This window comes from Atractosteus spatula, chromosome 21, assembly GCF_055471065.1.
Source record: "Atractosteus spatula isolate fAtrSpa1 chromosome 21, fAtrSpa1.hap1, whole genome shotgun sequence".
NCBI lineage: Eukaryota > Metazoa > Chordata > Actinopteri > Semionotiformes > Lepisosteidae > Atractosteus > Atractosteus spatula.
In genome coordinates this window covers 9,257,060-9,282,037 of record NC_142726.1, presented here as the reverse complement: position 1 = coordinate 9,282,037, position 24,978 = coordinate 9,257,060, and the positions used below count along the sequence as shown (strand labels likewise).

Here is a 24,978-nt window from a genome sequence, read left to right as displayed (position 1 = left end):
TACACAGAAATTAAGCATTAAATAAGCAGTGCAAAAAGAAAATACAATGGCAGATCAGTTTATTGAAAGAGAATGTTTTATCACAATTTAATAACCAGTGATTAATGTCAATAGAAGTACACGATTCTATAAATACAAAAATACAGATTTGTCAGACAGAGAAAAAGAAATCAGTACCAGTTTAATGCTTAACATAAAAAATTACATCCCATGTTAAATTGAGGGAAGATTATGTATGATGTGCAAGATGTAATCTAAAATCCTAAACCCAAATATTTAAATAAAAATTGTATCTATACATTTTCTTCATGGTTTATATTTTAACTGATTCTACTACAGACATTTCAGCATGAATCCTAAAGCACCAATTAGTTTTTCTGCAATAAATGCTGGTAAAGAGGTTCCTTAATTAGGAGGCAGAAATCAAATCCTGTATGTGAAAGTAATACATGCATTTTTAAGTTATCTGAACCTTCAAAAGCAATCGGAATTGTTTTGCCTCAAATCTTGGCATCGTCTTAGAAAGCACTGCAATTACTGTAAAACAATAAATGAATAGATGCAAGGCTGCCCTTAGTTATGAAAAATCATATCCTGATGTATTTCAGGATAATTAATGTTAAGCCTTAAAGCAGATTTAAAACATATGTAAAATAATTGATACAGTTGTATGCAGCAAACAAATCCTTCATTGATTAATAGTATTTATATACAAACATGAAGTACCTCATCTGTCTGTTAAAACACTGCTCATGAAATGTCTCCTTCAAAACTGATCCTAAATTGACTTCAACAGCCATGCAGTTTATTAGCTGGCTTCAGAATTTCTCTTCCTGTTTTCAGCAAAGAGTCCTTCCACATGATTTTCTGTATGACATGTATGAGAATGTGGAGTTTAACTAAGCAAGGCTCACTTCACTATTGTTTCGTACAAAGTTAACACTGTAACCATTCCAAGAATGTATGCTAATTTACAGTGCCATTTGTTCTATTAGACAGCATTTTGTACTGAACATGAAACATTATAACAGAAGAGAAATTTAGTTTTGATTTAAATATAGAGAACCCTGTGCTGCTTAGAACCATAGTAGACAATTTACTGCCTTCAGAGGTAATAGAACTTCAGATTTGGTCTGCTGTATTCCTAAAGCAATATAATTTAATAAAATAAATACATTTTTATAACAAGATACTGAATTTAAATAGTGTTAATAACATGCTGTATTTTTAGTTGTCAGTTCAATTTGGTACCAACTCCCCTAGTGCTATAGCCTGTAGTTTTTAAGGCACCTAAGGTGAAGCAAGAGACGTCTCTGGAATCCTTCCATAAAAAAGTATGATAAAAAGACTTCATATTTGTGTTATACAGAGAGCAATAAATACACATCAGCTAGAGCTAATTGGGGACTCTTCTCCCTTATTACATTCCAGATATACAAATAATCAAAATAATAAAAAAAAACTTACCAAAAATCTTACCATAAAGCTGGTATCACTGGATATTGAAAAGAAAAAAAAATCAATACAATTTAAAAAAAATATCAGTACAAACAAGAGCGCACAACTTATTATTACAAGTGTTTCCTAAATTTGTCAAGAAAAGGAATTGAGTATTGACATTTCATTTGAGTGAATGCTTATAACAATGGTACTAAAAGAACACAAATTTATTCTTTACCATCAAATTTGGAGCTAACAGCATCATTTTCTAGGGACAAGGCTTTGGAATTGTAGATTCCAGCTCAATCCTAATGCATACTGGCTTAGTACAAATCAAAGAAGGAATATGATGTGTGTACTACATAAAATTCCATTTAATTATTTTAATGAATGCACTGTCAAATCACCTACTAAACTATTAATACAATTTTACATTTTAAATTGTGCTTGGATATATGAAAGACTTTGGATGTAAATTTTACATCAATAATTTGCTTTGAACACCCAAATACAAAATACCCAATCACCAAGTAGAAAATAAGTATTGTTCTTTAATAAACCCCCAAAACATCCATATTCCACAATATTCTAAAAAGCTATCTGGGATTGATTCATTAATAGCCACCACCTAACAATGGTTTCCAAATCTCATCCTAGAGGAACACTTTCTTTTCTGCCTTTTGTACTAGTCAAGTTCTTAATTATAAACTAATTAATTTCTATTTGGGGAATATTTGTGAAAGTGCCTACAGCTACAAGCCTGTACCAATTTCTAAGTTTCAGAACTACCCTCATTTAGGTGTGCTGCCGGACGTGTAACCAATGTGTAGCTCTGCATTTAGAAACAACGTTTATTGTAGCTTAACAGTGTCATTCTCACCTGAGTCTGTGAATCAATAATTGATCATCTAGTAAAAAACAATATGAGCAGAAATAATAGCAGGCAAATTGAGGACAGACTGTGTCAAGTACTGTTTGCTGAAGTTGCTGGAAACAACACCCTTGAAGTAGGGTATCTGTCACAATCAGGACTGACCAAAGAAAACAAGAAACAAATTAGCAAAGGAGATTTAGAGCTCAACTGGAATGAGTACAAGCAGAGCTAGTGTTCAACCAGGACCAGGGCTGGGAACCACATCTAAGAATAGCAGTAGTTCCCCATTCAATCACAACTACAATGTGTAATGGTCTACTATAAAATACATGTTATAGGTCACTGTGAGTGTATTTTTAGAGCGAAAATTATAATTATAAGAACTGAATGGGGAATGTTTGTGCTGTGAAGTAGACATTTTGTCTTGTTTGGAAAAGGCACCTGATTGGACCAATGGACATCGTATAATTAATGGCATGGTCTTGCAGTTTCATCTAATATAAGGCATCTGTCATACCTTTCTCCTTAAATTCTTTTTCACCAAGCAGAAAATAGTTTACAAGCTCCTGCTGGAGCATCCTGAGACACTGGATCAGTGCCATGTTTTTAAAGACTGGTATGTATGGCATACATTTTCATAGTACCATTTTGCTCTTGCATCACAATAAGGTACTGAGAGACTCAATCAAATTTCTTTAACATCACAGTTCTTTTTCTACGCGATAAGTCTTCTTCTCTTGGGAAACTGATTAAGACCACATTTTGAGAATATCTATTCAAGAGAAACATTCTGCTGTTGTTACTAAAAGTATCTTAAGGCATAATTTTTAAACTGTCAAATCAACTGCAATAAAAGCATATTTATAAAAAGAAACTTGTGTAGATCCATTTTAAAAATTGGACAGGGAGATTCAGTTCAGCTATAAAATACATATTCATTACAGCACACTGTACATGTGTGTACGTGCTCTTCTTCAAACATGTGAAGGAGAATAATGTATAAAAAGAATCTGGCCCAGGCAGCAATGCCTTCGAACAGAAACGAAGCAAGATACATTAAAGTGGCACTGAAAAAACAGCAACATCCAAATATGTATAATTAAACTGATGCATTCCCAAGATTTCCTTCATAAAGATGTTTTTTTTTTACCAAAACGGCAAAACAATATAGTTCCTCAAGAGATTTTTTTTCTTCTTTTCTTTCAAACACATTGATGATCTCAGACAGGTCTCCTTTCCAGACAGAGAGAGGCCCGCGGAGTGATGGCAAAGCTAGACTCTCTCTGTTCACTCCCCCGGGCCCACCTCGGGTTCGGAAGTCACATTACTGGATCTCAGGCTGGGTCTCCATCTCCCCGCGGGACGCTGTCCGAGCACGTGTGTACTCACTGGTCTGCACGGCGCCGGCCCGAACATCCCTGAGGCGCCATCGCATTACAGCAAGGAAGGTGTTGTAGGCGTAGACAGCTGTTGCAAGGAACCCAAATATCTAGGGAAAGCAGCACAGTAATTACAGAATTGTTTCATCTCTGCAGTTTTATTCTTTAGATTTTGCCAGGAATGATAAATAGGAGCCACGGAGGTAAAAGACAAGGACGATATTCCACTGGCAAGTAAGCTCTCATAATAGTAAATCCTTACATTTAAATAGTGCTTTGTAGGACACTCCACTCAAAGCACTTTACAGGTAATGGGGACTCCCTTCCACCACCAGTGTGTAGCCCCCACCTGGATGATGCGACAGCAAACAAATTGCGCCAGTACACTCACCGCACACCAGCTATCAGTGGGGAGGAGAACAGAGTAATGAAGCCAATTCATAGAATGGAAAATATTAGGAGGCCATGATTGGTAAAGACCAGGAAGAAACTTGGCCAGGTAACACTTTTCGTGAAAAGCCCTAGGATTTTTAAAGACCACAGAGCACCTCGGTTTAATGTCTCATCTGAAGGACAGCACTTTTTTTTACAGTACAGTGGTCACTGTACTGGGGCATTAGGACCCACATAGACCGCAGGGTGAGCACACCCAACTGGTCCCACTAACGCCTCTTCCAGCAGCATCCTCAACTTTCCCATCCAGGTACTGGCCAGGCTCACACCCGCTGAGCTTCAGTGAATTGCCAGTTGTGAGCTGCAGGGTGATATTGCTGTTGGCTGGATGTCCAGACTACTTAGTAATCCAAGCACTGCATCTGAGTGCATACATCTTGAAAGGACTGAAGTTAAGAAAACACAGATGATCAAAGACATCCTTACAAAGACAAATTCATGCTATGACAGGATTTTTTACAAGAGAAATTCACATGAAAGGTGTGCTTATAGTCTGTTTTATTATTTTCTCATTAAAGGATAATTTTAAATGTATAACCAACAGACACATTAAAGCGTGTTTTTTTAAAGCTTCTACAGTTTCACTTGCAGGTTTTACACATATCAAATGTGGGCTTTACAATATGTATGGAAGAGATTTGCTGCCATCAAGGAAAAACATATTTCATGCACTATCTGGTTATGAGAAAATGATCTCGTAGTTACGAGATAGCAATGATTATTTGAGTGCATGGACAACCTATATTACATTGTGCAATGACAGCAATGATAGCTTGGCTGGAACTGAGGGTTTAGTTTTTGTGACTGTGTCCAGTGCTGCAGAATGTACACAGACAGACTTTCCACTAGGGCTCAGGCATAATGAAATGTTGCAGTTTGTACCCAATGTGAACACAATCATAACCATGAGGACAGTTGCACTTATTCTCAAACATAATGGGTGTCAACCCGATTAACAATGGAATCGATTCCACTGCTTTAATTTGAACGCCATCTAATGATAATTCCACAAAATTATTGTGATGATTCTGCTATGGTGCGATTATCACATAAAGTATTTGAGAATGTAATATCTCTTAATAACAATTTCTCATAATTATGAGATAGCACATGAAACACATTTTTTCTTGATAGCAGCAATGCACTTCCCTAGAAGTGTATAATATAGGTTACTTGCAGGTTACTTAAAATTGTAACTAAAATGGAATATTTGTAAGCACAGTGATCAATTAGAAAACTTGTGTTTAGAAAAAATCATTTTCTAATACAGAGTCCACTAATTTTGTTACTCCTAACTAAATGATGTGTGTTGATTCCTTGCGGCAGATCTGAATGGAAAATATTACTTAAAAAAGAAATAAACCTTGTAGTTCCATTCCCCTACCAAAACCTGCATATCTGATAAAAACTGCATTAGAACTAGACACAGCAGGAGGAATGCTTTAAAGTTCTCCAAGTTAATGGGAGCTTTCAAGCACAAAAATTCCAGTCTGTTACACTTCAGTGTCCTGCTGAGAACATCTGTATAATAAACAACTCAGCACAAATTCTGGCAAAACTAAAGAACACCCAGTATCAAACAAATAAAGCTTCTGCTAACTCTGAGAAAAAGAAAAAAATAACAACAGCAGCAATAAAGTAATTGGATAATTTATAGCTTGATAAAAAATTACATCAGCAGATTATACAGATCTGTATTTGTTTACAGATTTTATTCTACACGGGCAACTTCAGTAGTCATCAGTTCCTAGTGTCTTTAAAATACTTTGTTTTCATGAATGCTTAATTTAGGCATATTTCAACACTAAAAAAATTTGGAAGGAGCTCAACTGACGTTTTATTCCAATCACATACTGTACAGCTGTTAGTAATACAGCTTCTTACACACAAGAGGGCAGTATTTACACTTGAACATGATTTTGTATTACACTACTATGTTCTGCATTTCAGTTTTAGGAGTTACTAAGATTTATGAAGAGTTTAGTTCCACGAATGTTGCTGTTTGATTTGATTCTTAGTTATTTTTCATTATGTTTCTATTTAATGCTAATAAAGGGTACCTTATTAGTATGAAGGAGTTTTAAAGTAATTATTGGAAATAAACCTTTACCTCAGCACTTGCTTTTTCTTATGACAAATCTATTCAAAACCTGCAAAAAAGAAAAAAATCTGCCATGGTACCTATGATATATTTTGTAAATGTGCATAGAGTTTTGTTCCGCCTTTAGGAGATACAACATACTTCCTTTTGAGAAGAGATACCCTTTGACTGCAAACTGCTATATGAAACACCAGCAAGAGGTTTTCTTTATTCCTGTGTACCGGTGGACTAATTCCTGTGAATTAGTAACAGAGCTTTTAACAGACAGCTGTTTAACTCCAAAGCTACTGCATAGGTTAATACTTGATTGTTCTAAAAGGTCAGCAAGTTCAGAATTCCAGGACCTTGTTGTTCTGGCGACAGGGTCTTTACAGGAAGATAAAAGAATGAATTCCTTCTTACCACTGCTGCGATCTCGGCACCGGTCTTGTGATTCAATGCCGCAAGGACTATTGATGCCAGGAAGAAGAAAAATGTACTGGCTCCAGTGTTCACCAGGTCCTGCAAAGAAACACATAAGTTAACATTTGCTGATCATCCTACATTATACACAAGGGTAATAAAGTTTCTTTATTCTTTCCTAAAAAATACCTACTTACTTTTTTTTAGCATTATCTAAACACATCAGGTGGCTCATGATTTGAAAGGCTCTTGTTTGGAGTGAAGGTTGTGCTCTATACTGCAGATAACGCCATGACCCAACTATCTCTCGGATTTCTAAAGCAGAGGTGCACAATGCTTCAAGCCCAACCAGGGCTGGGTGACCAAAGTCAGTAACCGTGCCCTGCTGTGACCTGCGGTCTGCCTACTAGCCTGCAGTGTTGTAAATAAGAGGTCAACCTCTCTTCCAGATGATGAGGTCTGTTTGAAAAATATCAGATGGCTCTCACAGTGACTGGTTTGGAGGAATGCATACAAAGCCCTCGTCCTTCCCATCATCATATGAGGGTTACTGTATATTGGTAAATGCCCACTGATTGACAGCTAGGAGTAGGATATAATAAAAAAATGACTGGCTATTCAGAAATAGCTTGTCCATTCTACAAACATTTTTAAAAATTGGTATCGCCAGTATTCTCCAAATCACCTATTTGTTCTTGTTTTTGTCCAGTAACAAATTTTCTTTTAAAGTAGATATCATTCAATCTTTATCAGTACCTTAATATGGTATCAGCATTTCAGGAAAAATATTAATTGATTCACTGCTCAATTCATATGACTGCAGATAAGTGACCTTTTCAAGGCCCTTACACGTTCACTCCTACAGGAGGATACTTTTTATTCCATAAGACTAAAAAAGTCCAGCTGACAACCATGTTAGCTTTGCATTTGACATCTTTTCCTTCTCTCATAAGAGGGACTGGTGAATGTGGTGTAAGGACAGGGGGCAGGCGTGGCACTGCATTGAGCTGTAGTCTCCACCTAGTGCGAGGGAAGAGCTTAGAGTAAAGTTCTGCTTCAGCAAATACTGTACCAGCAAAAAAAAAAAAAGTCAATCCTCTGTCCAAGAAGAAAAACGACACCAATGCCAAGCGTGCTCAGCTAAGCCTGTGTAAAGCAAATAAGCAGCAGGTGAGACTGTCTTGTTAACACACGGGCAATCTTGGCTACAACAGCGCATTTCCCAACAGGTTATTTACAGTTCTGCTGCCATAATCTCTGCAATGGCAGTGCCTTCTTTCTCTCCCTTTACTAAGCGCCTTTTAATTTAATTATGTCTGGACTTTCATCTGAGGGGGAGGGAAAAAAAATAAAAGAAGCCATAAAGCAACATAACCCAACCCTGCTTAACACTTGTATTTAAAAACCCCTTAATTCTACAGTTTTTACAAGAAAATGAAATCATGACATTCACTGCAATTATAAACAATATGTTACAAAAAGACCTTTAAAGACCTTTGGGACTAAGCATTGAAGAAACCTTCTGATTAAATACAAAACTAACTAGGCAATAAGGATTAATGCATGACTTGGGTAATCATCATGTGATTGGAGCCATAATGCAAGTCATTGCTTATACTGTCTCACATGACACCCCACCCCACTTTGCTAATATTCCCCCCAACACAGGGCTTTTCAGATCAGTTACCTTATGCCGTGGCTGCAGAAAAGCTATACAGAATTGTTGAAAAGACATCCAAGGGAGACCTACAATAGCGTAGCTCGTAACTCTCAGGTATTTGAACATTCCTTTGTGTGTGTGTGTGATTTTACAAAGCAAAGGAAAAAAACTGCACATCCATCATGCAAAACCAGTAAAACCTCAAATGCACAATGCTCCCCAAGATATCTGTTGTTTATTCAGGCTTTAATTCATTTAGAGAAGTATGCCAGTCGGAAATGAAAAGGCCATATATGCCAATTAAAAAGTCAATACAGCTCTCACAGGATTTACAGTATTGTTCGTCATTAATATTCACTTTTGTTTTGGTTACCCCTAACAGAAGGAAGATGAACATCTGATTTATGAAATTACCTGCTGGTGTAAAAGCTCCAGGGAGCTCTCCTTCCAAAACTAGGTATTCCTGCAACACATCTGTACTATACACTCGGTATGCAGCTCAATATTCTGAAAAGCCATTCAATCATCAATGCAACCCAAGTGCATACAGGGTATGTAACTGTTTAAAGAGAATAATAAAAAGTAATAAAATGGTATTATTACAGGTCTTTTTAAGGATGCCTCAGATTTTCCACTACGTCTATGAAGTAGAAACAATACTGCATATATGTCAGTTTTTATCTTGTATTCCACATCTTACTTATGCTAGCTTTTGACTGTACTGTATAGTCATAAATATGTAATAAATTAAGATATATGTATATAACAAATATGTATCAAAATGCCACTCTTATAGTGCGTGTCTTAAGATTAGCCATTTGTGCATGCTGGAGATCCTAACTACCTTGCCATAAAGTAACGGAATCACTTCAACGTCCCTGCACTATGAATGAAACGGTTCAGCTGCAGTCTGGAATAGAACCTGCAGGCCCTGTGGTTGGCTTGTTGGGTATTACAGAATTCTTTGGCTTCTCCCAAAAAAATCAAAAAGAAGGATGGTAAAACGCAAAATTTAATTTGAGTAATGCAACGAGTCAGTCACAACCAGAAAATGTAAATATAAACATCCAAGAGCAAACTTGCAGAACCCTTTGAAAATGCCTTTTTAAGGGATCACTGAAATGTTTCACCGTCATTTTTTTTTTATCTACATATTTTGTTTCACAAGACGACTGGGAACAGGAAACCCCCAGCTTCTGCAAAAAAACTTTAAATGGCAATGGAGAACTTCGTGGGAAGGTCAAAATATTTACACAACCACACTGCTATTAATTCTCATCTCCATGGAATTTATCTGAAGAAAAAACACTGGAACATGAATATTTGATACTTTCCTAATTCTGTGTTGAAGCACGTGTAAATGAAAGCTTAACACTGTGCCTTGATTTCGTCTGATGTAGTTTATTGGATGGAAGATCATTTAATGCTAGTGCTCCCTACCATTTAATTACAATGACTAACTCTAATTTCCCCTTGAGGATATAATAAGCAATAGGAAGAGGGATTTACTCAACAACACAAATCTGCAGGGGTTTATGATGAATTACAAGGAACCCCAAGCACATGGCAAAAACACCATAGCTTATGCGATGCCGCAAAAGCAAGCTGGTCCAGTGTGTTTTGCTAAACTCCACATCTGTTACAGCCATTAGGACACACTTGGCATGCAAGCTAGTCTCCAGATCTAGAAATTCTGAGAACTAGAAAATCCTTGTCAACCTTTAACACGGAACATTTTATAAACGCACCTCCAAAAACTGCTCCATGCCCTTTAAAATGTTAGACTTCATTCTATATTTTTTGATCAATCAGAGAAGCTTGCATGTCACTAGAACCCATCAGTGCTGTTAGCGAGCGTGCTTGACAAGATAAACATCTTGTCCAGTAACTGGAGCATGTGGGTTGAAACACATCTCATCACATGACTGAGTAAGTTAGAACTGGAACTCTTGGGAATCTTTCATGTTTTCTTTCATTATAGTCTTGGTACATTATTTCCATATCTACCACACGTACTTGAGAAGACATAAAAATCAACATCTAATAAGGACACAAAAGACACCCAATTATTTTGTGCAAAATATTATTATGTGCAAGGCTCCATACAAACAATATCCTCCATAATAGTTATTAGGTGCTAACCTTTGATGTTCATGCAGTAGACACTGACTTCTTCAAGATCACTTACCACTGAAATAAAAACAGGACCATTCATTTGTGTGGACAAAGACATGCAGAAATGTTAACTGCTACTTACTATAGCATCTGAGCACCATGATCCTGCAAGACAGGGATCTTTGGGACAAGGCTGGAGTGTCTACAGATTTTCACTCCAGATGAGCTCTTAATAACCTGGACCAGCTCATTATTGGCTTAGTAGGTCCAGTTTAATAGCTTCTCACAGCTCTTCAGATACTGGTGCTAAAAGCAGATCTGGAAAATCTGCAGATACACAGGGTCCTCTAGAAGGACGAGGACTGGGGTACCCTGATGTAGGACAATTAACTACCTCTGAATGTGCTAAAGAGGGTACTTTTAGCAACAACTCCATTTGCACAGACAGAAATAAAATAAGTAATGCCATTAAAATATGATGTTATTCAAAAACCTTTAGAAGGATGAAATGTCTTCTAGCCCAATTTTTATTCTTAATTAAATCCATGTAACACGTATAAATGTTTCTTTCTAATCAAACCAAAATAAAAACTTTTCATGCTGAAGAAGGGAATTTATTTTTTCTGCCAAAAATAATAGAAATACTCATTCACATGATACGATATGACATACGCTTTTGCTTTTTTTTTAATTTAGAATGGCTGTTTTTTTTTTTGTTAAAGCCCTAGCTGATCTAGAAATGCCAGCTGTGTGATGTTGACGCACTGGATCACAACACTTCGACTATAAAAGCTGCAAGCGCACACGGGGGGAATGAGGAGGGGCAGGGAGACTCCCTGAACTGCTGCCTTCAAGCCGCTCATCTTAATACAGCACACTACTGCGAAGGAGACTCAGTGCCAAATGGAGAAGAGTAATGTGCCTCAATTACAGGACCTTCAAAGCTCAGGAAGCAACAGGGGTCCCTATATTGTGCTTCGTGTGAGCCAAGAGAACCCTGGCTGACTAATCCCACCCCATCCTTAAGGGCACTTGGCCAAATGTGTGCCACCACTTGGGGAATTCTGATGACATTATCTGGGCTCAAACGCACAACATCGGATTGCCAAAACTCAACTGCAGTAGGGCAAGTGCCTCAATTGGTTCAGGCACTCGGGGACCCCTTGACAAGCATCCCTACTACAACCCCACTAGAGGAGTTACTGGAATTACAAAACACTTCACCAACTTGCAATTACCGCACCAGAAAAGTACTTCAAGACAACTTGAAATGAAGAGCCCCTCTTGGTTTTCACTGAAAGTGCAGCGTCATGTATAAATTCTGTATAAATAATGCAGAGACAGGCTTCTGTGCTCAACCCAGCAAGTTTAAAGCCTAAAGACATAAACACAATCAGAAAGTCTTCAAATGAGTTATCCAGACAGAAAAAAGAGAGTTCCTTTCCAGAACAAATGAAAAGTTATACTTAGCATTCTCTGGCCCTGGAACAGAACTTTGCCAAGCAGCAGCAGTATCTATTTGTTAAAAAGCTTAAAAGCCATTATTTATCTAAACTTCAGCCCAACCACAGGCTATAACTTTTAACTTCTGTAACGAACCGTGGCAGCAATATTTTCAATTTTCCCTACAAAGCAAAAAAAATATACAGGATATTAATGAGAACGTTTACTTGGGAGCCTTCACAGCGCAGATCTTCAGGATAAAAATAAAATGGGTTAGTGAAAAAAACGTTCAGACCACAAAGAAAAAACTTTCGCTGGACTTAGCATTGTAAGGCTTTTCTTAGATTAACAGCAAGTTGCAAAAAAGTTCTTTGTTCAAGTTACACAGACATAATATTAAATATATATTAATAAATAATAATTAACAATACATTATTTTTATATTTAAAATAAGATATTTCCACATACATCTAGTAAATTGGAATTGCCATGTTCTGTAGAAAAACTAGAAAATTCATGAGACTCACAGTTGATTTGAAATTGCATTACTAATTAAAACTGGTTTGGTATCCAAACCAAGGCATACTATCATTGGTCTTCTGTTGTTCTCTGTTATTAAAATTGATATTACATGATTGTTTCTTTTTATGAAGATATTTACCAATATAAATTATAAAATATAAATTTCAGGAAATGCATAGTAAAATATTTAACTCTTTCGCCATGCCTGACTTAAAAACAATGTTAATCACAGCTCAGCACCTCTCATATACAAGTTTTACTTCTTTATCAAACCACAGATATGAAAGAATGTCTTACTGTGAGGTTCCAGTTGATGTGGGGTACTTTAGTGTGGAGGTTGAGGCTGAAGATCAGGAGCAGGACTCCCGTGACCACAAAGGCACTACAGCTGACAAACTCAAAGAAGTACACCCCACCACATGGCAAGCACATCATGATGGTTTCTATGCAGATAAATCCAATCAGTGCCAAAATCTAGAGGAAGAAGAAAGAGGAAGAGTTAAAAATATAACTATTGTTAAACTTTCTTCACACTTTAACTCATAGAACAGTGCTGGTATGATCAACTGCTTAAGAAAGCACACTGTATACAATGAAATTACTTCAGAGACTTGATTTCATCTTCTGTAAACTCCATTCACAGTGTTCAAAACCTGCACTGACCAGTCCTTCCTGCATACACATGGGTTCCAAAAAGGTCATATCAATAAAATAATCATCTTAATAGAAGCTGGAAAATTTACTTTTTGAAATGTATAATTCTGCAGTAGGATAATTGGGGATACTACGTAAATAACACTCTGGCACCAAATCTCTCTTGCCATGGCCATTGATAAGATTGAAGGTTTCCATGCATGATCCGTGCCTCTTAAGAATTGCAAGATTCCAAGACATCTCGGCAAGGCAATGTTAATGTTCACTAACATTAAAACAAAAAAATGAATTTAGTTATGAGCAGAACTACTAATGTAATCACTGAATTAATGGCTCATATTAAAATCTTGTAAAGCTTTTTTGCTAATGGGTTTTGCTGACAGCTTTAGCATTTCTGTTCTGTGCAAATGTAAACCATCCTAACACAAACACGACTGTCTGAATGCCACGTTGGCTGAGGAAGACCGGGGGAGAGCAAATGAATTGGCAGGACTTGTCACCAACACTGGCAAGGAGCCGCAAGACACACTGAATTCTCCTTCCTATTTCTCCACAACATGTTTAATTTGCTTTTTTTGCTTGATAGATATCTATACCAGATGCTCCTGTTCACAGCTCTGACATGAGCACAAGGTCAACTGACTTCTTAACAGTCAGGAGACCGCCCACTCAAAGGTGACACTGCCAGACAACTGTTTCAACTGCACACTGACATGCTTTTTTAATAGATTCATGTCCTATATAAGCTGCCTAGTACACTACTGATTGATAGTGGCTCACTACTATTATTTACATAAGCAATTATGAACTTACAAAACTAATTACATAGAGCGAAAATGTGCTTTCATGTGCAAAAGAGTCACAAGACTTTACTGCTTTGAACTGAAACTACAGACCGGTTAGACCACTTTGTTCTACTACAGTGTTTAGCAATGCAAATTGGAGTTATTGTATTATAACAAAGAGGCTTTTAAAAAATTCTTATGAGGTGCTTAGATTGTAATGAGGATATTCCCCTTTGTAACACTACCCAAGTAAGCAAATGTACATTTTTTCATTGAAATGTAACCTACAGTATACAGAACAAAGAGCACTTTAGTAGTGAAAAAAGCTTAATTTCATGTACGTGTTACTCTTCTGAGAAGATATAAGAACCTATTACATTATAAGTCTTGCATATCTTAATTAGCAAAATCACAAAAGACTGCAAATCCTGCAATAATAATATATTATATTGCAATTTATTAGATATATATAGCAATTTTTAGCAGTGTTCCAGGATTGCTTTAAAAAATAAAACTTCTGCAAGTGGTACTCACAGAATCGAAGGACACATTTACTGCACAGTGTAGAAGATCCCTATCTTGGGATTTTTAGGGTTAACCAAAAATGTAGCAGATTTTCCAGACTTCCTCCCAAAAACTAGAGCTGAACGTTTATTTCTCTATCTCCTGACAATTAGTATATTTACAGCGTTAATTTGTGCTGGATCAACCCAAATTTCAGATTTGAATGACTTTCTTGTGCAATACGTGATTAAAATGTCATTTTAAAAAAATGATGTGCATTTAAATACACATACAAATGTCAAACAAGAAGCAGAGACTGACCTGATAGCAAAAGTAATGGCCATTTTTTCATTTGATCTTAAATGAATAATCAATTATATATTTTCTACATTATTTTTTAGAAAAACCCACAAAGCATGAAATAGTACCTTTTGAATTCTATTTATTTAAAAAAAGGCCATGAAGACTCAAATTCTTCTTCAAACCAGATTCTTATTGAGGTCTTACGTGACTGCATATCATGCATTGCTGTCCTGCATGCATAAATTAATTTTCAGTAAGTTTCCTCCTATTGAATAGTGTCCCAAAGCATAAATCTATTGACAACAGTTACTTTCCAAAACAAGGAGGGGGAAAGAAACTGTAACCAGTGCATCACACTTTGCTTTACTAACCAAAGCAAAGTGTCTTTGGAGCTTGAAGTGAGAGGTAAAATTACAGATTTTGGAGACGTTGAGAAGTAACATGGTAGATAAACTAGTTAGACAAGTTCAGAAATAAAAGGCTTTAGAAATAAAAGGAGATCCTGTTGTGCAAATCTACATTGAAGGCTAATTCCCTATATTACACCATGGCCGAACAGTATGTATACTGTATAGAGTAAAAGACAGAATTCCAAGTGAAATTTGATAATGAAGTTTTGACTCCTTCCTATTTCTCTTGTAGTACACAAGGAAATATATTAAAGCTACATACCCCAGTTAAACGATTAATGCTAAATATCCCATTTCCCCCAACAGTGCATTTCAAAATAGGGCTTTTGAAATGTTTGTGACTAATTCAAACATGCCCAATACAGAAGGTGTTTGCACCTTCAGATTTTCTCCATTCCTGTAATAACCAATCACTTGGTTATTGGTTATTGGGAATAAGCAGACAAAACTGAGCACACTTCTCTAAGAATAAACCACTTTAACTGCATAATTGTGTTCTGTTTGTCTGGATCAATGAAAGAGAAGCAGTTTCTACATTTAAGGAGTAGAAAGCCATTCATAACTTCCAGTTGGCATAAATCTGCAGAGTAATAAACGCTAAAGAAAAAACATCTGCAATATTACTTAAGAAGTCAGCAGCACTTAAAGCATTTTATTTCCTGCTCCAGCAACATGTATTCTTTTAAACCTCCATCCATCCAATTTCTATCCACTTCATACCATTCAAGGTCTAATGGGAGCTAGGGGATACACCCTGGATGGGACACCAGCCCACGGCAGGGCACACACAGACACACACACTCGCACCAGGGCCAGTTCTCCAAGAAGCCAATCAAGTTACCACTATGTCTTTGGTCTGTGGATAGAAACCAGAGCACCGGGAGAAAACCACATGAAATCAGGAAGAATATTCAAACTCCACACAAATAGCACCCCAGGTCCCCAGTGCTGTGAGGCAGTAATGCTAACCAGTGCTCCACTGTGCCACCCTCTTTTAAACCTCTTCATTATAATAATTGGGACGGCTGAATACAGATTTATCTGACGGGTTAAAATGTATTGAACAGTCAGATACATTGTCTTTCTGTAAGCTTTATTACACACTTAGCTTTATTAAATTAGGTTTGGTGTACTGCAACTATAGTAGTTGCACATGGGAAGTCACTTCCAAATATATTTCAATAGTTACAAGAATGTAAGGAGTGTACATTACAATGTTAACGGAGTGCAGTGCGATATACTTTATACTTTGTTATGGTGTTAGTTTTCCACATATAACAAAGTGTAAAAAACAACTAGCAGTATGTGGTGGTCTGGGAAATATATGTTTAGAAACTGAAAAGGTGGACACACACTCAAAAAGCATATAAACCATTGCTCTAAACCTCAGAGAACAGATACAAACAAACTGTTTTATCAGTCTGAATTACGAATTATTTCCACTCAGCACATACGGAGCTACTCTAAGAATTAAAATAGGAGGGAGTTCAGAAAAGACATGGAAAATGCTGAGTTATCACTTTCAGAGGATAGCAAGTAAGAAGAAATATTATCAAAACCTCTGTATTGTGTTTCCTCTGCATCTGCTTTTGTTTTTCACAAAAACAAATATATAGACTATTTTTTATTTGGAGATTATCCAATTAAGATTAATGCTGAAACATATTCAGTTAAATCCAAACTTATTTTTCAATGGGGGGAGTTCTGGAATGTTTTATTAAACACAAAATATAGACCAATTCTAATACCAAGAGGGACCTATCAACTTTTCACCATAAAATAAAACCTAATTTGATGTATAATGCTGTTTCTTCAGATGTTCCCTGCTCAGAAGAATTAACTGGAAGCACTAATTCAAAACACTGGCTGAAATATCCCTACTTTATCAGACAAAGAGAACAAGCACTGCCTCTAAATGACCTAGATTCAAATGGAAAAATAAATAAATGTTAGCAATCTAAGATGGTGTGTCTCTGCTTCATACTCCCCCTTTTCCACACAGTACTAGTGAATCTAAATAAAATCAGTTACAAACATCAAACATTTATATGCAATATATCGATTAACTATGTCAGAATATTAATTTTTTGGTTGATTTGAATAATTCTACTAATTGTATTGCAGAGAAAGAAACCTTTTCGATAACACAGTTATTTAACATATAAGAACATCAGAAAAATTTTGGACAAATGTCTAACATGCATTTTAGACCTTTCAGGCTTGTTGAAAAAAATTACTTTCAAAGTCTAACTAAATAACAGCCACAGAATCCTAACGAGAAAGAGTAAGGAAGTCAAAATGAGCAAAATCTTAAAGCACTGTAGGACAATTAAATTAAAGGTTGAGTCCTGTCTACACCGCCATCCAAAATCTCTTGGTCACATCAGTAATTGAAAAAAAAAACTTAAATTGTAACAATTTTTCAGATTTCTAGCTTCCCTGTAATTGTTTTTAAAAGATTTGGCAACCTGCAGAGCCCTTTCTAGTTTCTCCTTTTGCAGATAACATCCTACTAATGAGTAACTGCTCTATCAGAGGCAACAGCCATTCTTAAGTGCAGAAAAACAAAATTAGAATTACAAAACCATGAAAAGGAGCCTAAATTAAAGCCTTTCTCAAAACATGTTTGTGTTTATTACAAGTTATACAAAGCAGCCATTTACCATGTGTTTAACAATGACATCAGAACACATGACAATGTAACCACTGTGTGGTTGGCATGTCTGTCCCTACATCAGGGGTCACAACAGGGTCCTTCACTAGAATCATGAACATCTCTAGTCGATAACCTGTCCCAAACATGCAAGGAGAATTCTCTGAATTCAGCTGAACCGTGGTGTATGGTTTCCAGGCAGTGGTTGCCTGTTGTCCGTGGCGATCTCCGAGAAGCCCAACATCATATCAACCTTTGGATAAAAACAAAGATTTACGAGCTTTCTGATTAAAAAAAGAATCTGGCTTATCCAGAGACTCGGTAGCAGACAACAATCTTTGACCTTCTGCTTTGTACACAGGTGCATACCTGTAGTGCAGCTGTCCTGGTCATGTGCAGCCACAATACATTTAAACAAAAGGAATATGCCATTCTGACAGTTAAACCATAGAAATTAGACTACACACTTGATTGCTAGGTTTCCACTTGTTGTACAGCAATTGTCCTCAGATAAGCAACACTATTTTCTGTATAATGGGAAAAAAAATATTACTGCTTTACAGGCGATACGTGAAAGAGGGAGAGATATCTTGTAAATACCCTAATATTAAATTAACTGTATAAGGTCAATTCCTATTAAAGGCAATAAGTTGTTTCATTTTCTACATGGATACATTTAAACAGTGCATCCCCGAGCCCGACATCCAAGTCACTAATTATTTTACTTTGGAACCTACTTGCACTTTAGCATTTTAGTTTTATTTAGCCCCTTGCTTAGTTTTCCTTAGTCTATTTTCTTGCTTTTCCCACTCCACACTGTTTCTTCTTGTTTAAAACAGAGTGTGAGCCAGAGTGTGGAGTTCAGACAGTTCTTTCATGAGACACAAAGATTTTGTCAAAGCTATTTCCTTTCTGAGTAAACCTGGCAGAGCCGCCTCAGTGCAAACTGGTATTTTCCTTTGTTTTCATCCTCTTAGACATCTGTTTTAGGTGTACCGCCCTAAACCCACATCCAAACATCTCTTTGGGATTTTTTTGTATACAAAACCACCAAGCATGGAACACAAAACACACTTGGGTTCACAGTAAAGACAGCTTTGTGTACTTAAATAAAACCCTCTAACCGTCAATGACAAGCAAATGGCTTGTTCATATGACAAAATAACATTTATATGCCTCTAACAAAACTGAAAAGATAAAAATAAAGGACCTTGCAGGAAAAAATCAAATGAACTATTTTCTCAGCCAAAAAACATCTATTTACTAATGCCAGCATACTTCATAGTATTCAAATCCTGCCTTCTATCATTTAAGCACTTGAACACACAAATGTTTTCTGAACTGAGGCATTCTTGCAAACTTCTATTTTTTGCAAAGACATTTAAGCCCCTAAAGAGAGGCATGCATGTATGAAAGTCCCCCTACATTTAAATTTGGCTAATTTCACAAAAAAATATTCATTATTACTATGAATAGTATTTACTGTAGTTAAAACGTTTTCAATAAGGGAATGTAAATAACATGAAATGGCTGTCCATCTTGCACTTAATTTATCTTTATATATTCATTTTTATAGAGTGAAATAAAGAATGAGATGGTGGCACAGTTGTAAGCATTGCTGTCCTGCAGTGCTGGGGCCCTGAGTTCAGTTCCCTGAGCTGCTGTCTGCAGGGAGTTTGTATTTCTTGCTGTATCCGCCTTCCTCCCAAGGTGCAAAAACAACTAGTAGGTTAACTGGCTAATGGGGAAAACTGGCCATGGTGTGAGTGCGTATTTGTGTCTGTGTGTGCCCTGTGATTGCCTGGCACCACATCCAGAGTGTATCCTGCCTGGTGCCAGCTGCCTGCCAGGATTGGCTCTGGCTCCTCCGCAGTCCTGTCCTGAAACGGATGCTGAAATATTTCTGTCAATAAAGTTTCAAGTATAAAACTGCCTTCAAGTATAACAATGTAATCTAAGTTATTAATAATAATATAATTTGTCATCCAGTAAAATATGTCATTTGGCAAAAGATAAAGTAATAAGGCATCGCTCAGCTTAATTATGATAGCATAAGACCACATGACAATGTAACCACTGTCTAGTCGGCGTGCACGCCAAATTAATTTTATCTCATGCAAAATAAAGCATTACTTTTTTCATGAAACTCTAGGCATTGTTAACCTCATTTGAGAAAAGATCAAAAGGAGCTCTTCACTTACTTATCCAGACAGACACTGGATGCCATTTATTTGACCACCAATGGCATCCTGAAGCATTAGCCATTCAGATCTGTCCACCACTTATACTCCACATAATCTCACCCTATGGACCAGATACTGATAAGTGCCGGGGCCTTGATAACACTGTAGTAACGAGAACTGGCCAAAACACCCCCAAATCCAATCGGAAAGGCACCTGACCCATGTTAAAATGTGCAAACTGTAAACGGTTTGGTGATGTAACAAAAAACATTCTCTTCAGCCACTGAACTCCATTCTGCCAAAATACAAATGGAAAACAGAGCAGGCACACCCCGTTATTTCACTGTGCCTGTTGCATTCCTGGGATTACTGCACTTCCAGCTGTGGCCAATGGGAAATGGTAAACGAACTTCAGATTATATCTGCTAAGCAGAGGAAAATGCTCTCCTTCACAAATGTTCCCAGAAACGAACATCATCTCTGCAGCTCTAGTGAGCTGAAAAGAGACAAAAACAACGTACAGCAACCTGGAATTTTCAAGGCAGGTATTATGGTGCTGAATACAGTTGTATTACCAAGTGTGCTTTTCAAAACCCTTCTAAACCGACACATGATTCCTTCTACTTTTGGGCACTTTTGTTGTCCTGGGTCAGATGTTTAAAGTTTTGTGGGTTAAAATGCCCAATTAGGAGCTATGAATATATTTCATTGTTGATGCAGTCTGTGAGAAGAGATAACAAGTGCCTCAGTTTACATTGGCACCGTAAAGCAAAAATGTACGAGCACGTAAGAGAATCAAGAAGTACAACCGTGCTTTAAAAACGTTCATGGCAAAAAATTAGCAGAAAAACATTAAGCATACAGCTGTTTGCTGCTGGTACGTAAGGCTTCGAACAGTGCCAAATGTAAGGACCAGTAAGGGGGAGATTTTTGCTGTTATTTTTCCACTGAAATGAGTTAAATAATAATTTATCATGAGGTTTGATAGGGGCAGCTACGTCAGTGTGTTGAAAAGGAACATGGTTAATTACACACCACAAAGTAAAAAAAAATCAACGCTTCGCCCGCAGAGCCTTCTTCAGGTGTATGATTTACACGAGATGAAAATGCAGCAGCCTTTATCAAAGACGACTTGCACTCGGTTTCTGAACTGTATGTTAATATGTACAGAATTCTGTATTATTTTCATATGTATTGACAGAAGCGTCAGCTGTATTAATACCGATATCCTTGTAGTAGTTTTGATGTTCAACCTGAAGATAGATGAGTCATGTGCACTTGTCACGTTAGATCCTCCTCTTCGAAGCCTGTTGCTCCAAAGAAGCGCTTTGATTCACGATGAGCAGAAAGAAGTTTAGACGCTCATTGAACATTTTAGGCAATCTGCTATCCAAATTACTTTCTTTGCTCCCCCCCCCCCCCCCGGTTTGGTGAACTATAAACCCTGTTTAACAACATATTTGAAAAGTGATAAATTTGAGAAGGAACAGAATAATAGACAAGATATTACATTAGGACAAAGAACTCGTGTCCACTTACATCTGCCTTAGGTTATACTGCATTAAACAAGAACTATCGTTATATTTTAAGATTGCACAACCCATTTTCTACCTGAAACATATTTGAGTGGCTTTCACTACACTCCTAGATTGCTTATGAATTCCGGATTCATACGAGAATGGAAGGAAAACAGCTCATAATCAAGGCACAGAGATGTCTTCCATGGGCATAATTCTAAACAGCCTGAATAATTAAAGCAAGCAACTGAGAACCCAGCAGGCTTTAAAGTATTTCAGTGCTCATCTGGGACTGCCACAAAACGATTTAATTTAAATTATGATCAGGAATCCAATGCAAATCCACCTCAGCCTTTCCGTCTCCGTGTATGCACGTTCGGCACTTACCACTTCTATGAGTTTTAAAATGCCAAAATTTGTTTTCAGATAGTCTATGTCACATCTCAATCCCCCAAGACCGTGTCTTGGATGGACGGGCTCAGTGGTCGGCTGATATGGGCTACTAGCCCCCGAAATCATTGATGTGTTGGAGGCCTCGCCATCAAACCCATCCGCCTCCTCGCTAATCCGCATGTTTTCAAGTCTTCTGCGGTCGAGATGGCAGGTTTGTTAGTGCGGTATCGCTTTAAAGGAAGTCTTCGGAGAATATGCAGTATCTGCAGCGTTTCAACAATTCCTAAGTGTTCCAGTACCGTACAGAGCGAAAATAAGAAGTATAGGTATTTTGCAAAGGCTCCACGGCAGACAGATTTTGTGCATCAACACATCCAGAATAGTGTTAAAGAATCCCCATCACAAATGTCCTTCAGTTGCCTTTTTTGTCAAACAAAAACACAAAGACTTAAAACTGACCATTAAACGAATCACACTTGTAGAATCGAAGTATTTTAGCTAGTTAGAAAGCTTGTTCTCCAGTACAGATACAGTGGATCGCTGCTTCACCTATTCATTCTTATGCAAGTTGCCGAAAAGCGAGTTTTTTTACTTGTTATATTCCTTCATGTGGATGAGACGTCGTTTTCGCTGATGTCTCGTTTTTTGAAGGGGGACTGTACTCCAGTTAGAAATTTAACTGCAAATCGCAATGTTGTTAACCCAGATGTCAGCCTGTCCACACTCCGCCCTGCGAACTACGCGTTTTCTTCCCAGTGAAAGGAATATTTAAACAAAGTCCTGAAAAATTGCTTCCAAAAAACAGCGAAAATTCCAGCAAAGTCCCCAGCCTGCAGTCTCGTTTTCTCTTCCCCGAAAATTAAAGGGATTCGGGAGGCGGTCTTTGCACTTTTCCTTTTGTTTTCAGATTTAAAAAGGAATATTTCTTTACTAGTTGGTCATTAAATAGTGAAAGAATAACCATCTACTCAACCCTTTCTTCTTTCAAGCCTAGCTCTGAGCCCAGCGGCGGGCGCAGTCAGTGTTAACAGGCTCAGTGACGTGCTACACAGGTGTGCACTAGTGACGCTTAGGCAGGTATCCTCCCTTTAAGCTGAATGTGCACCCCATTGGGAAATCACCCCTTTTCACGTAGGACAATTGCATACATTTTAAAATCACTTTACCTTACTTCTTAACTATTCACGTTGGTACATTTCAGTTTAGCGTAGAAATATGTAGATTTCCGTCCTTACGGTAGCCTATACTAAAAAACAAAATCTAAAAGTTTGATGCCTTTATGGTGACCACATGTATTGCAGATGAACTCACCATGAAGAATAATTCACTTTGATTGGAATTTTACATTTGTTTTCACCTGGTGCGTTTCTTCGCTTTCTTAGATATTAATGGTTATTTAAAATAGTGTTCATATTTACAAGCCGGATTTTTAAGAATTTACTGTGGTCTTTGTCTAACAACGGGGACTATCTAGCAAAGGGAGTCCGTGTTCTCGGAGCACCCTCTATCTGCAGGCTGGCATCGTTTACCGCAGGACACTTCAGACACTCATTCGCCGGAACATAATGGTTAATCCTTACTATTTATGAAAAGTGGGTTCCACACAAGGTGTACCATGATATGTATTTAGTTGGCAAAACGCTTAGAGTTTATAAGACGCTCCTTTAGAGTGTTTTATTGGCCAGTTAGCAGAGGTGAACTATGGAAAACGTTTGCGTAAAACTAGAGAGAGTTGGGTTCATTTGCCATATGTACATGAACACTAGGTCTTTTAATCCACGACACAACAGACAACACAACACACACTGAGCACAGTACGTTAAAAAACAGCAAGTAATGACAGTCCCAGCCCACCAACAATTAACAACGGGTAATACGGAACAATAAACAAAGAACAATAAGTACGTGGTAATCAAGTAAAAATGGAGAGGGCAGAGGTGCCTTGAATTCTAAGGTATTACACAGTGAGCTGTAAATGATGCACAGTGTCGTAGGATCTGTTAAACCCAGTAAAATTAAGTATTTTTCACTTCATGGCAGACCTTGTGTGGAACCCACTTTTCATAAACAATAAGGATTAAACAACCCCTGCAAAAAAGCATTGCTTATATTAATGTACGCTACTAGGCTATGCTTACTCTAGGGGACTTTAATATACACATTGACTAAAGGTCTTCCAGTCTGGCTAAAGACTTCCTTTCTCTACTGGGATGCTTTGATTTTACTCAGTTTGTACCCCTACACATAACAAAGGACACACCCTAGATTTAATCATTGCAAATGGCTTTTGTCTCCCAACGTTCTTCCCCTAAACTAGGCCTCTCTGACCACTTAGCTATTCTCTTAAATCTGGAATTACCTGTTTTTAACACTTCCCTCTCACGCTCTGTAAACTTCTGCAACTGGCGATAAGTTTATCAGTCAAGGTTGGCAAATTCTGTCCTTTCCTCCTTATCTTGTTTCTCTTCCTCTGACCCTCTAGAGGACAAAATACAGTTACTTAATAGCGCTATTTTATCCACCCTTGACACCTTTTCTCCATTAAAAACTCAAACCATCTCCTTCTCTCGCCCTGCCCCCTGGTACAACGACCATCTGAAATCTATGAAGGCAGTCTCCCGCAAACTTGAGCATCGGTGCCGTCTTTGTGGCCTAAATGTACATTATCAGGCTTGGAGAGATTACTTGTCTGAATATAAGGTTACAATAGAGTCCGCTAGATCCACCTATTTCTCTCACATAATTTCTCTAACACCATAACATCCCCAGACATCTTTTCTCCACCAATAACAGTTTGCTAAAGCCAAACTGCCCCACCACATTACCTGCCTCATCGCAACTTTGCAACACATTCTTAGATTTCTTTAGCTCCAAGATCAACAACATCCGGCACCGCATTCTCTCCACTACACATATAATTTCCTTACCTCCTCCCTCCTTATCCAACTTTTCTGGTTCCCTTCTCTCCAGCTTCTCTCTTCTTGACTCAGCATCCCTCAATAAGCTAGTTACATGCATGAAACCCACCACATCTATTTTAGATTCCATTCCCACCACTTTATTTCAGTCCTGTTTCTCTTCTCTCTGTCCCATTGTCCTCAATATTATAAATGAATCCTTGAGCACCTGCATACCAACGGTCCTCAAAACTGCTGCCATTACCCCCGTGCCAAAAAAGCCTAACATG

The 24,978-nt window shown here is 37.5% G+C and overlaps 1 protein-coding gene across 1 annotated transcript; it reads right to left on the bottom strand.

Annotated features, from left to right (window-relative positions):
- Positions 1 to 42: 42 nt before the first annotated feature.
- On the bottom strand, positions 43 to 22,834 carry cmtm4 (CKLF like MARVEL transmembrane domain containing 4). The gene is made up of 4 exons (XM_088938861.1): positions 21,786 to 22,834; positions 12,687 to 12,863; positions 6,650 to 6,748; positions 43 to 3,803 (listed from the first exon to the last, which is right to left on the bottom strand). The coding sequence occupies exons 1-4, from the start codon at positions 21,969 to 21,971 to the stop codon at positions 3,639 to 3,641; spliced, it is 627 nt and encodes a 208-aa protein (XP_088794987.1). The 5' UTR covers positions 21,972 to 22,834; the 3' UTR covers positions 43 to 3,638.
- Between the last annotated feature and the right edge of the window lie 2,144 nt (positions 22,835 to 24,978).